Source organism: Macaca fascicularis, chromosome 3, assembly GCF_037993035.2.
Source record: "Macaca fascicularis isolate 582-1 chromosome 3, T2T-MFA8v1.1".
NCBI classification, from domain to species: domain Eukaryota; kingdom Metazoa; phylum Chordata; class Mammalia; order Primates; family Cercopithecidae; genus Macaca; species Macaca fascicularis.
In genome coordinates this window covers 53122626-53134955 of record NC_088377.1, presented here as the reverse complement: position 1 = coordinate 53134955, position 12330 = coordinate 53122626, and the positions used below count along the sequence as shown (strand labels likewise).

At 50.0% G+C, this 12330-nt stretch overlaps 1 protein-coding gene across 10 annotated transcripts in view; it reads left to right on the top strand.

Annotated features, from left to right (window-relative positions):
* Positions 1-12330, top strand: part of RFC2 (replication factor C subunit 2) — a 47593-nt gene that overhangs the window by 33077 nt on the left and 2186 nt on the right. For 4 of the 10 annotated variants that reach the window (XM_074034770.1, XM_074034771.1, XM_005549383.4 and 1 more), the window contains 5 exons: positions 2673-2773; positions 5679-5836; positions 7122-7187; positions 8662-8742; positions 10762-10875. In XM_074034770.1, coding sequence (XP_073890871.1) covers positions 2673-2773; positions 5679-5836; positions 7122-7187; positions 8662-8742; positions 10762-10875 — 520 coding nt within the window. Of the gene's footprint in view, positions 1-2672; positions 2774-5678; positions 5837-7121; positions 7188-8661; positions 8957-9367; positions 9579-10761; positions 10876-12330 lie in introns of all 10 variants that reach the window. The other 6 variants (XM_074034772.1, XM_005549382.4, XR_012432322.1 and 3 more) reach the window with 5 other exon arrangements.

Genomic DNA, 12330 nt, shown 5'->3' with positions numbered 1-12330 from the left:
CCATCACAACACTATGGTTGGTATAAATGAAGAATCTGAGTCCAGGCTTGGTGGCTCACACCTGTAATCCCAGCCAAGGCAGGCGGATCACCTGAGGTCAGGAGTTTGAGACCAGCCTGACCAACATGGAGAAACTTCGTCTCTACTAAAAATACAAAATTAGCCGGTATGGTGGCGTATGCCTGTAATCCCAGCTACTTGGGAGGCTGAGGCAGGAGAATTGCTTGAACCCGGGAGGCAGAGGTTGCTGTGAGCTGAGATTACGCCATTTGCACTGCAACCTGGCCAACAAGAGCGAGACTTCATCTCAAAAAAAAAAAAAAAAAAATTGAAATGACATTAAAAAAAATATAGAACCCTAACCCTATAATTTTGTTTTTTTGTTGTTGTTTCTGAGACAGGGTCTCACTGTGTCGCTCAGGCTAGAGTACAATGGCACAATCATAGCTCACTGCAGCCTTGAACTCCTCGGCTCTAATGATCCTCCACCTCAGCCTCCCAAGTAGCGGAGACTACAGGCTTGTGCAACTGCAACCAGCTTTTTTTTTTTTTTTTGCCCTAGAGGCAGGGTCTCACTATGTTACCTAGGCTGGTCTCAAACTCCTGGCCTCAAGTGATCTGTCGGTCTCGGCCTCCCAAAGTGCTAGGATTGCAGGCATGAGGTGCTGTGCCCGGCGAAATAAATTTTTTTTAGGGCCAGGCGCGGTGGCTCATGCCTGTAATCCCAGCATTTTGGGAGGCTAAGGTGGGCGGATTGCTTGAGGTCAGGAGTTCGAAACCAACCTGGCCAACACGGAAACCCTGTCTCTACTAAAAATATAAAAATTAGCCAGATGTGGTGGCGCCCAGGCTGGAGTGCAATGGTGCCTGTAATCCCAGGTACTAGGGAGTCTGAGGCAGGAGAATCGCTTGTACCCAGGAGACAGAGGTTGCAGTGAGCCGAGATGGTGCCAGTGCACACCAGCCTGGGCAACAGAGCAAGACTCTGTCTCAAAAAAAAAAAAAGGCCGGGCGCGGTGGCTCAAGCCTGTAATCCCAGCACTTTGGGAGGCCGAGACGGGCGGATCACGAGGTCAGGAGATCGAGACCATCCTGGCTAACACGGTGAAACCCCGTCTCTACTAAAAAATACAAAAAACTAGCCGGGCGAGGTGGCGGGCGCCTGTAGTCCCAGCTACTCGGGAGGCTGAGGCAGGAGAATGGCGTAAACCCAGGAGGTGGGGCTTGCGGTGAGCTGAGATCCGGCCACTGTACTCCAGCCTGGGCGACGCAGCGAGACTCCGTCTCAAAAAAAAAAAAAAAAATTTTTTTAATATAGCAGTAATTCATGTTCTTTGAAGAAAATTTAGAATATATTAATAGTTTGCTGTGTTTTTATTTGTTTTAGTTGGAGTCTCACTCTGTTACTCAGGCTGGAATGCAGTGGCATGATCTCGGCTCACTGCAACCTCTGCCTCCTGGGTTCAAGTGATTCTCCTGTCTCAGCCTTGCGAGTAGCTGGGACTACAGATGCGCACCACCACGCCCAGACAATTTTTTTTTTTTTTTTTTTGTATTTTTAGTAGAGTTGAAGTTTTGACATGTTGGCCAGGCTGGTCTTGAACTCCTGATTTCAAGAGATCTGCCCACCTTGGCCTCCCAATGTGCTGAGATTACAGGCATGAGCCACTATGCCTGGCCATTAATAGCTTGCTTTATTTCTTCTGTTTTTATACACTATCAATGTTTACATACTTGAGATCATAATATATATAATTTTTATATCCTGGTTTTTCCTTTTAATGTTATAGGCAGTGCTCTGCATTATGATAATCTGGTAAACAGGCTTTTTTGTATTTTTTTAAAATTTTTTGTAGAAATAGAGGTCTTACTATGTTGCCCAGGCTGGTCTCAAGTGGTCCTCCTGCATCAGCCTCTTGAGATGGGAGGATGGCTTGAGCCCAGGAGTTCAAGGCTGCAGTGAGCTATGATCGCACCATTGCACTGCAGCCTGGGTGACAGCAGGAACCTGTCTCTTTGGGCAGATCATGAGGTCAGGAGATCGATACCATCCTGGCTAACACAGTGAAACCCCGTCTCTTCTAAAAATACAAAAAAATTAGCTGGGCGTGGTGGTGGCTGCCGGTAGTCCCAGCTGTTCGGGAGGCTGAGGCAGGAGAATGGTGTGAACCCGGGAGGCGGAGCTTGCAGTGAGCCAAGATGGCACCACTGCACTCCAGCCTGGGCGACAGAGCGAGACTCCGTCTAAATAAATAAATAAATAAATCGACTGAGCGAGACTCCATCTAAATTAATTAATTAATTAAAATTAAAAAAGAACCTATCTCTTTGAAGAAAAAAAGGAAGAAAGAAAAGTAGGCAGCTGGTGTCATGACTCTTCTCTTGAATTTGATGTCGTGAAGGGCTGGAGAGTGTGATGGCAAGCCACTCTAGATGGTGGTTTTCGTGAATTTCACTTGAGGGCTGTTCTGATGCTGCGGGTACTAAATGCTGTTTGCACAGTCTTTGAGAGAGCGGCCTGCGGGTTTTAACATTAGAGCAGTGGCCTGCGTACTTCCGATGAGACCCTCATTTGGAATGTTGGGTGTATCTCTGTCCTGGGTTTTTGTGTACGGAGCGGTTTGTGTCGCACAGGCCCTGGGTCCCACTTACAAACCTGTTTTTCTTCTCAGCATGACCGACGGAGCCCAGCAAGCCTTGAGGAGAACCATGGAAATCTACTCTAAAACCACTCGCTTCGCCCTTGCTTGTAACGCTTCAGATAAGATCATCGGTGAGTGGGAGCTTTGGGTGGCTTGGGGTCCACGTAGTGCTCACCTGGGCTTTTTTCTTTTTTATAGACGTGGTCTCCCTCTTCGCTCAGGCTGGAGTGCAGTGGTGCCATCACAGCTCACTGCAGCCTCAAACTCCTGTGCTCAAGTGATCTTCCTGCCTCAGCCTCCCAGTAGCTGAGACCACAGGCCTGTGCCACCACACCTGGATTTTTTTCTTTTTTTTTTTTTTTTTTGAGACAAAGTCTCACTCTGTCGCCTATGCTGGAGTGCAATGGCGCAATCTCGGATCACTGCAACCTCCACCTCCGAGATTCCAGCAATTCTTGTGCTTCAGCCTCCTGAATAGCTGGGATTACAGGCCCACACCACCACACCCAGCTAATTTTTTTTTTTTTTTTTTTTTAAGAGATGGGGTTTCATTCACCATGTTGGCCAGGCTGGTCTCAAAACACCTGACCTCGTGATCACCTGCCTAGGCCTCCCAAAGCGCTGGAATTACAGGTGTGAGCCACTGTACCTGGCCTCACCTTGGCTCGTTAGCACTGGAAGAGTAGGGATTTTTTGATTGCATAGCATGGGCCAAGCACTGTATAATCAAATTTTTAAATTTATATTTTTTTAATTGACAAGGAAAAATTGTATATATTATGCACAACATGTTTCCCATTGTAATCAACTTTTAAATTTAATCTTATGTAATCCTATGAGGAGGTATTATTAGCTTTACTTTAGAGATGAGTAACCTGGAGCTCATCCTGATGTTTAGGATCTAAGGAAAAAAGGGAAAGAAAACTAACTTGGGGAGGTTGAGTAGTTTGCCCAAAGTCACAGAGCAAGTGCAAGAGCAGCTGGGATTGGAGCCCCAGGTCTGTCTCCCTCTTTGCCTCCGGGAAGCCTCTCTCTGAAATCCTGCAGTCCATCTTCTCTCTGACCTTACTGTTTGCCCTTCCACCTCCCTCCTTGCAGCCCGTCTGCTTCTGCACGGGTTTGTCCCGCCCCAGGTCCCAAGAGTGCTCTAGTCTGTCAACTTCCTGCTGGTTTCCCATCCTTCTCTTTCTTTTTTTTAGAGTCTCCCTCTGTCACCCAGGCTGGAGTGCAGTGGTGCGATTTCAGCTCACTGCTGTCTCTGCCGCCCAGATTCAAGTGATTCTCCTACCTCCGCCTCCTCAGTAGCTGGGATTACAGGCTTGTGCCACCATGCCTGGCTAATTTTTGTATTTTTGGTAGAGACGAGGTTTCATCATGTTGCCCAGGCTGGTCTAGAACTCCTGGCCTCAAGTGACCCACCTGCCTCGGCCTCCCAAAGTGCTGGGATTATAGGTGTGAGCCACTGTGGCTGGCCCATCCTTCTCTTTCTGACACAGGCTGCCTGCACAGCCCAGCTGTCCTCTTTCCTCATTTCTCACCGCTCTCTCAGCTGCTTTCTTTGCCTCACTTCCGCCCTACTGAACCCCAACCATATGAGCTTATCCATCTGACAACCCCCTTGCCACCCAGGCCGCTGTTGCAGACAGGCACATTACCAAATGTGGCGCCCACAAAGTCATGGCTACCAGCCCTGGCGGGGCTCTCAGCAGTGTCGGGAATCCTTTACAATTTTCCCTTCCCCAAATCGCACTGATTTGTGCATTGATTCATTTCAGCCGTTCATCAAACAGTTAACTCTGGTTCTTAGTAGCCGCCAGGCACCATGCTAGTGGAGAACTTGCGGAGTTTAATGAGAAGTATTCTCTGCTTTCCAGATGCCAGTGATGAAATGGAGAAAAATGCATTCCTAGTTCTTGTTTTGGCAGGGCACAGTGGCTCATGCCTGTAATCCCAGCACTTTGGGAGGCCGAGGCAGGTGGCTTGATCACCTGAGGTCAGGAGTTCAAGACCAACCTGGCCAACATGGTGAAACCCTATTTCTACTAAAAATACAAAAATTAGCCAGGCGTGATAGCGTGTGCCCGTAATCCCAGCTACTCAGGAGGCTGAGACGGGAGAATCACTCGAACCTGGGAAGTGGAGGTTGCGGTGAGCCTAGATCACACCACTGCACTCTAGCCTGGGAAACAGAGTAAGACTTGGTCTCAGAAAAAAAAAAAAAGAAGAAGAAAAAGAAAGAAACTGGCCAGGCATAGTGGCTCACACCTGTGATGCCTGCACTTTGGGAGGCTGAGGCAGGAGGACTACTTGAAGCCAGGAGTTCAAGAGCAGCCTGGGCAACATAGCAAAACCCTGTCTATGAAAAAAAAGAAATAAACTGGGGTGGCCCATTCAGATTGAATTGTCATGTGCCCAGAAGGGCCAACGTCCAGCACACACCAATTCCAGAGTCCCTCTGGGCCGGGGCTGACTTATCTAAGGGCTTGTGGCACGTGCCTGTGTCTCTACTGGAGGATCATTTCCCCGTCTGGAAGCTGTGGCTAACGGAGGCCATGCCAGGCAGTGCCAGCTGAGGCCTATCATTGCTTATTAGTTGACACCTTGACATATCACCCTGTTTTTACCAAGTCTCTCTCTCTCTGTCTTATTTATTTATTTATTTATTTATTTGTTGAGACATAGCCTTGCTCTGTTGTCCAGGCTGGAGTGCCGTAGTGTGATCTTGGCACACTTCAGCCTCCGCCTCCCGGGCTCAAGTGAGTCTCCTGCCTCAGCCTTCCGAGTAGCTGGGAGTACAGATGTACGACACCACACCCAGCGAATTTTTGTGTTTTTAGTAGAGATGGGGTTTCACCATGTTGTCCAGGCTGGTCTCGAACTCCTGACATCAAGTGATCCTTCCGCCTCAGCCTTCCAAGTCTCTACTGAGTACCTGGGGCTGTGTGGATTATGCAGCTGCAGCCTTGTAACCAAAGAGCTAGCGGGGTGATGCCGGCCTCTGCAGGGAAGCCTCACTGCCGTCCCATCTCTGTTCAGAGCCCATTCAGTCCCGCTGCGCAGTCCTCCGCTACACAAAGCTGACCGACGCCCAGATCCTCGCCAGGCTGATGAATGTTATCGAGAAGGAGAGGGTACCCTACACTGATGACGGCCTGGAAGCCATCATCTTCACGGCCCAGGGAGACATGAGGCAGGTATGTGGGCCACTATCATTCAGGTGTGGGCGTCCCGTGCCTGCCATGCCCCTTCCATGGGGAAGGGGAGGGAAGTGACAGCTGCACAAGGTACAACAAGAGAAAGAGACGGAGACCCGGCACCCTCCTGGGACAGTGGGCTGTCTAGCTCGGACTCCAAGAAGAGAGGCAGGGAAGGGCAGAGCTTTAAAAGTCACCCTGGAGGCTGAGGCAGGTGGATCACCTGAGATCAGGAGTTCGAGACCAGCCTGGCCAACACGGTGAAATCCTGTCTCTACTAAAAAATATGTAAAAATTAGCCGGGCGTGGCCAGGCGCGGTGGCTCATGCCTGTAATCCCAGCACTTTGGAAGGCTGAGTCGGGTGGATCATAAGGTCAGGAGATCGAGACCATCCCAGCTAACACCGTGAAACCCCGTCTCTACTAAAAATACAAAAAATGAGCTAGGCATGGTGGTGGGTGCCTGTAGTCCCAGCTATTCGGGAGACTGAGACAGGAGAATGGCGTGAACCCGGGAGGCGGAGCTTGTAGTGAGCCGAGATAGCGCCACTGCAATCCAGCCTGGGCAACAGCGAGACTCCATCTCAAAAGAAAAAAAAAAAAAAAAACAACAGCCGGGCATGGTGGTGGGTGCCTGTAATCCCAGCTACTCAGGAGGCCGAGGCAGGAGAATTGCTTGAATCTCGGAGGCGGAGGTTGCAGTGACTTGAGCTTGTGCCACTACATTCCATGCTTGGTGACAGAGTGAGACCCTGTCTCAAAAAAGAAAAAAAGTCACTCTTGGCCTGGTGCCGTGGCTCACACCTGTCATCCCAGCACTTTGGGAGGCAGAGGCGGGAGGATCACTTGCTCTTCCTCATCACTCTCTCAGCTGCTTTCTTTGCCTCACTTCCGCCCTGCTGAACCCCAATCATATGAGCTTATCCATCTGACAACCCCCTTGCCACCCAGGCCGCTGTTGCAGACAGGCACATTACCAAATGTGGCGCCCACAAAGTCATGGCTGCCAGCCCTGGCGGGGCTCTCAGCAGTGTCGGGAATCCTTTACAATTTTCCCTTCCCCAAATCGCACTGACTTGTGCATTGATTCATTCAGCCATTCACTGAACACTTAACTCTGGTTCTTAGTAGCTGCCAGGCACCATGCTAGTGGAGAACTCGCGGAGTTTAGTAAGAAGTATTCTCCGCTTTCTGGACCAGCCTGGGCAACATAGCAAGACTCCCATCTCTACCCAAAAAGAAATAAATATAAAAATCATCCTGACATGTGTTTGCTCCTGAACAGGCGCTGAACAACCTGCAGTCCACCTTCTCAGGATTTGGCTTCATTAACAGTGAGAACGTGTTCAAGGTACAAGCGCTGGTGTGGGTGGTACCGTCAGCAGAAGCCATGCTTCCCTACGGGGGCCAGCGGGGCTGAGGGGCTGGGCTGGCAGCAGGGACAGACACCTGGCTGCTCGTGTGAGTGCCGGGGAGCCCACCCTGCTTCTGTCTGTCCTCTCCCTGTTGCTGCTTTTGCTGCACAAGTTGGAGAGTTTCGGGGTACCTGGAATGTCACTTGTGTGTGGTAGGTGAGGGGGGACCACTGATGCGTCCGACTCAGGGCCAAGCAATTTCTGACACGTCTTATTTGATCCCAGCGACTTCCCTGCACAGCGGTTCTTACCATCACATTGTGAGTGATGACGTGGGACCCCCTGGTCCCTAAAGGGCAGGCAAGAGCGCTGTGCTATTCCCCAGCAGCCTTCAGACCCCACACCCTGCGTTTTTTTCTGCAATGCCATACCCTTCTCCCCACTTCTGCCCCTGGAGGGTGGGTAGCAACCCTCAAAGCCAGGCCGAGGAAAAGGGCTGCTCTCACTTACTTTCCCATGTCGGCAAAACATTTTTCTCTTTGGAATTCTTTTGAAAACTGCTTCCACATCCTGATAACTCAGCATCTAAATGCCATTTGGGAGACTCATTTCCTCCTTATTTGGGTAGAAACTGGGAAGGGCTGTCCAGGCTTTCAGTCTATAGCTCTTTCTTACCAGGTTTGTGGACAACAGACAAGCTATTTTTGAAGCATCTGGGTAGACCTGGGCAGTGAACGCATTTTTGAGGCCACTTAGGAAAGGGAGGCCCGCTCAGAAACAGCGGTGATGGTTTGGGCCCTGTTTTGTCTTAGAGGGTCACTGAGGGCTCAGGAAACCATGGCTTCTACTGGGAAAAGGCAAGGGCAGGTGTGGGTGGCCTCTGGAGCCATCAGGAGACTTTCATTCGGAAGATTTAGGGGTCGACATTGCACCGGAGGCAGAGCCTCGTGCCAGTGCGGGGAATGCTGCAGGGAGGAACGAGTCCCCAGCACCATCCACCCGCCTGCTGGAGCAGCGGGACCCCTCCTTTAGGGTGTCAGGCTGAGGCTGGGGGACCCTTTTCAGGGAAGGCCAGTTCCTACTCCGGGCTGGAGGTGGGAATTGGCCCAAAGGACCTCCCAGTTCTAAAGTGAATTCCAAGTGGTTCTGGGCAAATGGCTCCCCAAGTGATATAAGATAGGTGGCTGATGGCTTTAAAGCTGTCCCCGAGTGGGCATCCTTCACAGGCCTTGGTTGCTCTCTTGTTCATCTGTCTTGTGTTTGGAACATTTATCTTCCTGGTGCTAGAAGCACTTCTCTTTGGTGGTGAGAGGGGCATTCCCCAAACTCATTCTGGTTGCTGGAGAATTTGATGATAACAACAGATTGAGTAGTTTTACCCACAGATTGCCCAGAAATTGGTCTGTTGGGGCCTCCCCGGTCACACTGTCCCTTCCAGCCCCTGACCACCTTTCCTTTCCCTTTGGCCAGGTCTGTGATGAGCCCCACCCACTGCTGGTGAAAGAGATGATCCAGCACTGTGTGAATGCCAACATCGACGAAGCGTACAAGGTTGGCTCCTTCCGCCCGTCCTGGCAGAGGAACCACTCACTTCTTGGGCAGAGGAGAGAGGGAGCCCTTCTAGTGCCAGGGACATTATACACATCACTCCATTAATTCTTGAAATCTTACTTGGGAGGCTGAGGCAAGAGGATTTCTTGAGCCCTGCAGGTCAAGGCTGCAGTGAGCTTTGCTTGTGCCACTGCACCCCAGCCTGGATGACAGAGTAAGACCCTGTGTCAGGGAAAAAAAATTATTAATATCATGCTATGTGTTAATCTGTCTAGGAGCTGGGAAAAAAAAAATCGTACCAGGAGTTGGGTACACTTTACTGATGAGAAAACTGATTCAGAGAGGCTGAATTCCTTGTCCTAAATCTCTGTGTTTATTTATTTCTTATTTCTTATTTTTTTAGAAACAGGGTCTTACTCTGTTGCCCAGGTTAGAATGCAGTGGCGCAGTCACAGCTCACTATAGCCTCAACCTCTCAGGCTCAGGCGATCCTCCCACCTCAGCCTCCCAAGTTGCTGGGACTAGAGGCACACGTCACTATACCCAGCCCTAAGTCATACGGTTTAAAAGCAGTAGAACTAGAATTCAAAATGGTGTTTTTCTCCTGTAATTATATCCTCTGCAGGAGAAATTTGTCAGCCGAAGTCAGGAGGAAAGACCAGCCTAGCTCCTTCTCCAGGGAAGCCATCTTCTCTCCGGTTAAGGGAGGTGTCCCCATCCATTCTCATAGGCACAGGCATTCTGGGACCCAGCAGCCCCCAGCCAGCCAGGGGAGGAGAGAGCAGGAAGATTCTACCCTGACAATGGGACTGGGTGCTGTGAGCAGATTCCAGCAGGTGTGGCTGGGGCTCAGGTGACCTCAAGCCACGTGGGTGTGGTGTGGTTGGTGTGGTCCAAGGTCATTGATCCAATCATAGTTTCCCTCTGCCTACCCCCTAACAAACTAGGCTGGAAGTTGACTGGGTTTAGGGCAGAGTTGCACCTAATGTGAAACCGGAGTGCAAGGCGGGGAGACTGAGCAGAGACTCAGGCCCAGGTCCCTGAATGGACCTGAAGAAAGCCTTCAGATTTGTGGGCACAGAGCTTCTCTGCCCCCCTGAATTCACCCCAAGATGCCAAAGCAAAGGCAAAAAAGTCCCTGCAGCCTGGACGGGGCAGGTGGGTGGGAAGCAGAGTCTGGGATTACCCGTCAGGGTGTGCTCCGGGCTCATCCTGCAGAGGTTGCATTGGGACTGCAGCTGGGCGAAGCTAGCAGATGAATGGTCTGCTGTTTCCACTCTGCTGTACCTTGTCATCAGATTAATAAAGCGTTTTAAGAGCTCTGGATCAAGAGATTACATGGGTGTGGTAGTATACCGTTTTGCAACACAGCTTAAAACATTTGCAATAGGCTGGGCTCAGTGGCTCCTGCCTGTAATCCCAGCACTTTGGGAAGTCAAGACAGGAGGATTGCTTGAGGCCGGGAATTTGGGACCAGCCTGGGCAACATAGCAAGACTCCATGTTTATATTACTGAAAAAAAAAATATTTAAGCAAAACAAAAATACATTTGCAATGTCATCTCTCTATCTGCCATGAAAATCAGTTAAGGCCGGGCGCGGTGGCTCAAGCCTGTAATCCCAGCACTTTGGGAGGCCGAGGCGGGTGGATCACGAGGTCAGGAGATCGAGACCATCCTGGCTAACATGGTGAAACCCCGTCTCTACTAAAAATACAAAAAAAAAAAAACTAGCCGGGCGTGGTGGCGGGCGCCTGTAGTCCCAGCTACTCGGAGGCTGAGGCAGGAGAATGGCGTGAACCCGGGAGGCGGAGCTTGCAGTGAGCCGAGATCGTGCCACTGCACTCCAGCCTGGGTGACACAGCGAGACTCCGTCTCAAAAAAAAAAAAAAAAAAAAAAAAAAAGAAAAGGTAACCCCATGTGACCTGAAGGGTGGGCCCCACCAGCTGGGATGAGTCTCAAAATCACATGGCTTCTTACGGTTTAAAGTGTTAAGCAGCCTTTCTGTCTCCTTTTCTAGATTCTTGCTCATCTGTGGCATCTGGGTTACTCACCAGAAGATATCATTGGCAACATCTTTCGAGTGTGTAAAACTTTCCAAATGGCAGAATATCTGAAACTGGAGTTTATCAAGGTCAGTGAGAGTGTAGAAGTGCCTCTGTCCTCAAGAGTGTGGGTGGGTGCCGTGGCCCACACCTGTAATCCCAGCACTTTGGGAGGCCAAGGCGGGCAGATCACCTGAGGTCAGGAGTTCGAGACCAGCCTGGCCAACGTGGTGAAACCCCCTCTCTACTAAAAATACAAAAATTAGCTGGATGCAGTGGCAGGTGCCTGTAATCCCAGTTACTTGGGAGGCTGAGGGAGGAGGATCGCTTGAACTTGGAAGGTTGCAGTGAGCCAAGATCGCACCACTGCAGTCCAGCCTGGGCAGCAGAGCAAGACTGTCTCATAACAAAATAAAAGACTGTGGGCCCTGGCTTCGCTTTCTCTTTTTGCTTACAGGCCTGGCACCTAGAAGGCGCTCAGTGTTTCCCAGCTGCAGCGGGAGGGAGGGAGGGTGTGTCTTAGTCCCTTTGAGTTACTATAAAGGAATACCAGAGACTGGGTCATGTAGAAAGAAAAGAGGTTGATTTGGCTCACAGTTCTACAGGCTGTACATGTAGCGTGATGCCAGCGTCTGCCTCTAGGGAGGGGTTCAGGCTGCTTCCGCTCATGTTGGAAGGGGAAGGGAGAGCCTGTGCGTGCAGAGATCAGCTGTCGAGAGAGCAGAGGGAGGTGCCAGGCCCATTTGAACAGCCAGCTCTCCAGGGGCCTAATTGATCCAGAACTCACTACCTTGGGGCGGGCATCAAGCCATTCATGTGGGATCTTCCTCGTGACCCGAACATCCCCACACTGGGGACCAAATTCCAAATGAGATTGGGAGGGGCAGATGTCCAAACTAGATGAATGTGGCTGATTGTCCTGAGGACCAAGTTTGTTTCACACAGTCCTGATTTTCTTCATTCAAGGCTCTTTTGTCTATTGATTGATTGATTGATTTTCAAGGTCAGATTAATTGAGGTTTAATTTACATAGAATAAAATTCAGCCTATTAGGTACAGGACACACGCAGTCAGTCACGCAAACACCATCACCATCAGGATGCAGAATCTGTCATCCCAGAACAACTGACATGTCCCTTTGAAGCCAGCCCCCTCCCTGACTACCACTTGGAGACTACTGATATAGTTTCTGTTTGGGGGATACAGTTTTCCAGAATATCATAAATGGAATCATGTAGAACTTAGCCTTGTGAGTCTGGCTTCTTTCTTTCACTGTAGCAGAAATGCCTTTCAGATGTGTCCACGTTGGTACTTCCATCCATGCATCAGTCCGTTGTATCACTGAGAAGTAATCCATCGTGTGCACGTACCACAGTTTGCTCATCTGTTCATCAGCTGGAGGACATTTGGGTTTACAGATTGTGGTGACTATGAATAAAGCCAGTGTAAACATTTGCATATATGGATTAGTGTGAATGCAAATGTTAAGTTTTTCTTTTTCCCAAGTAAGTTCCCAGGATTGCCTGGGAAAATGATAATTGTAT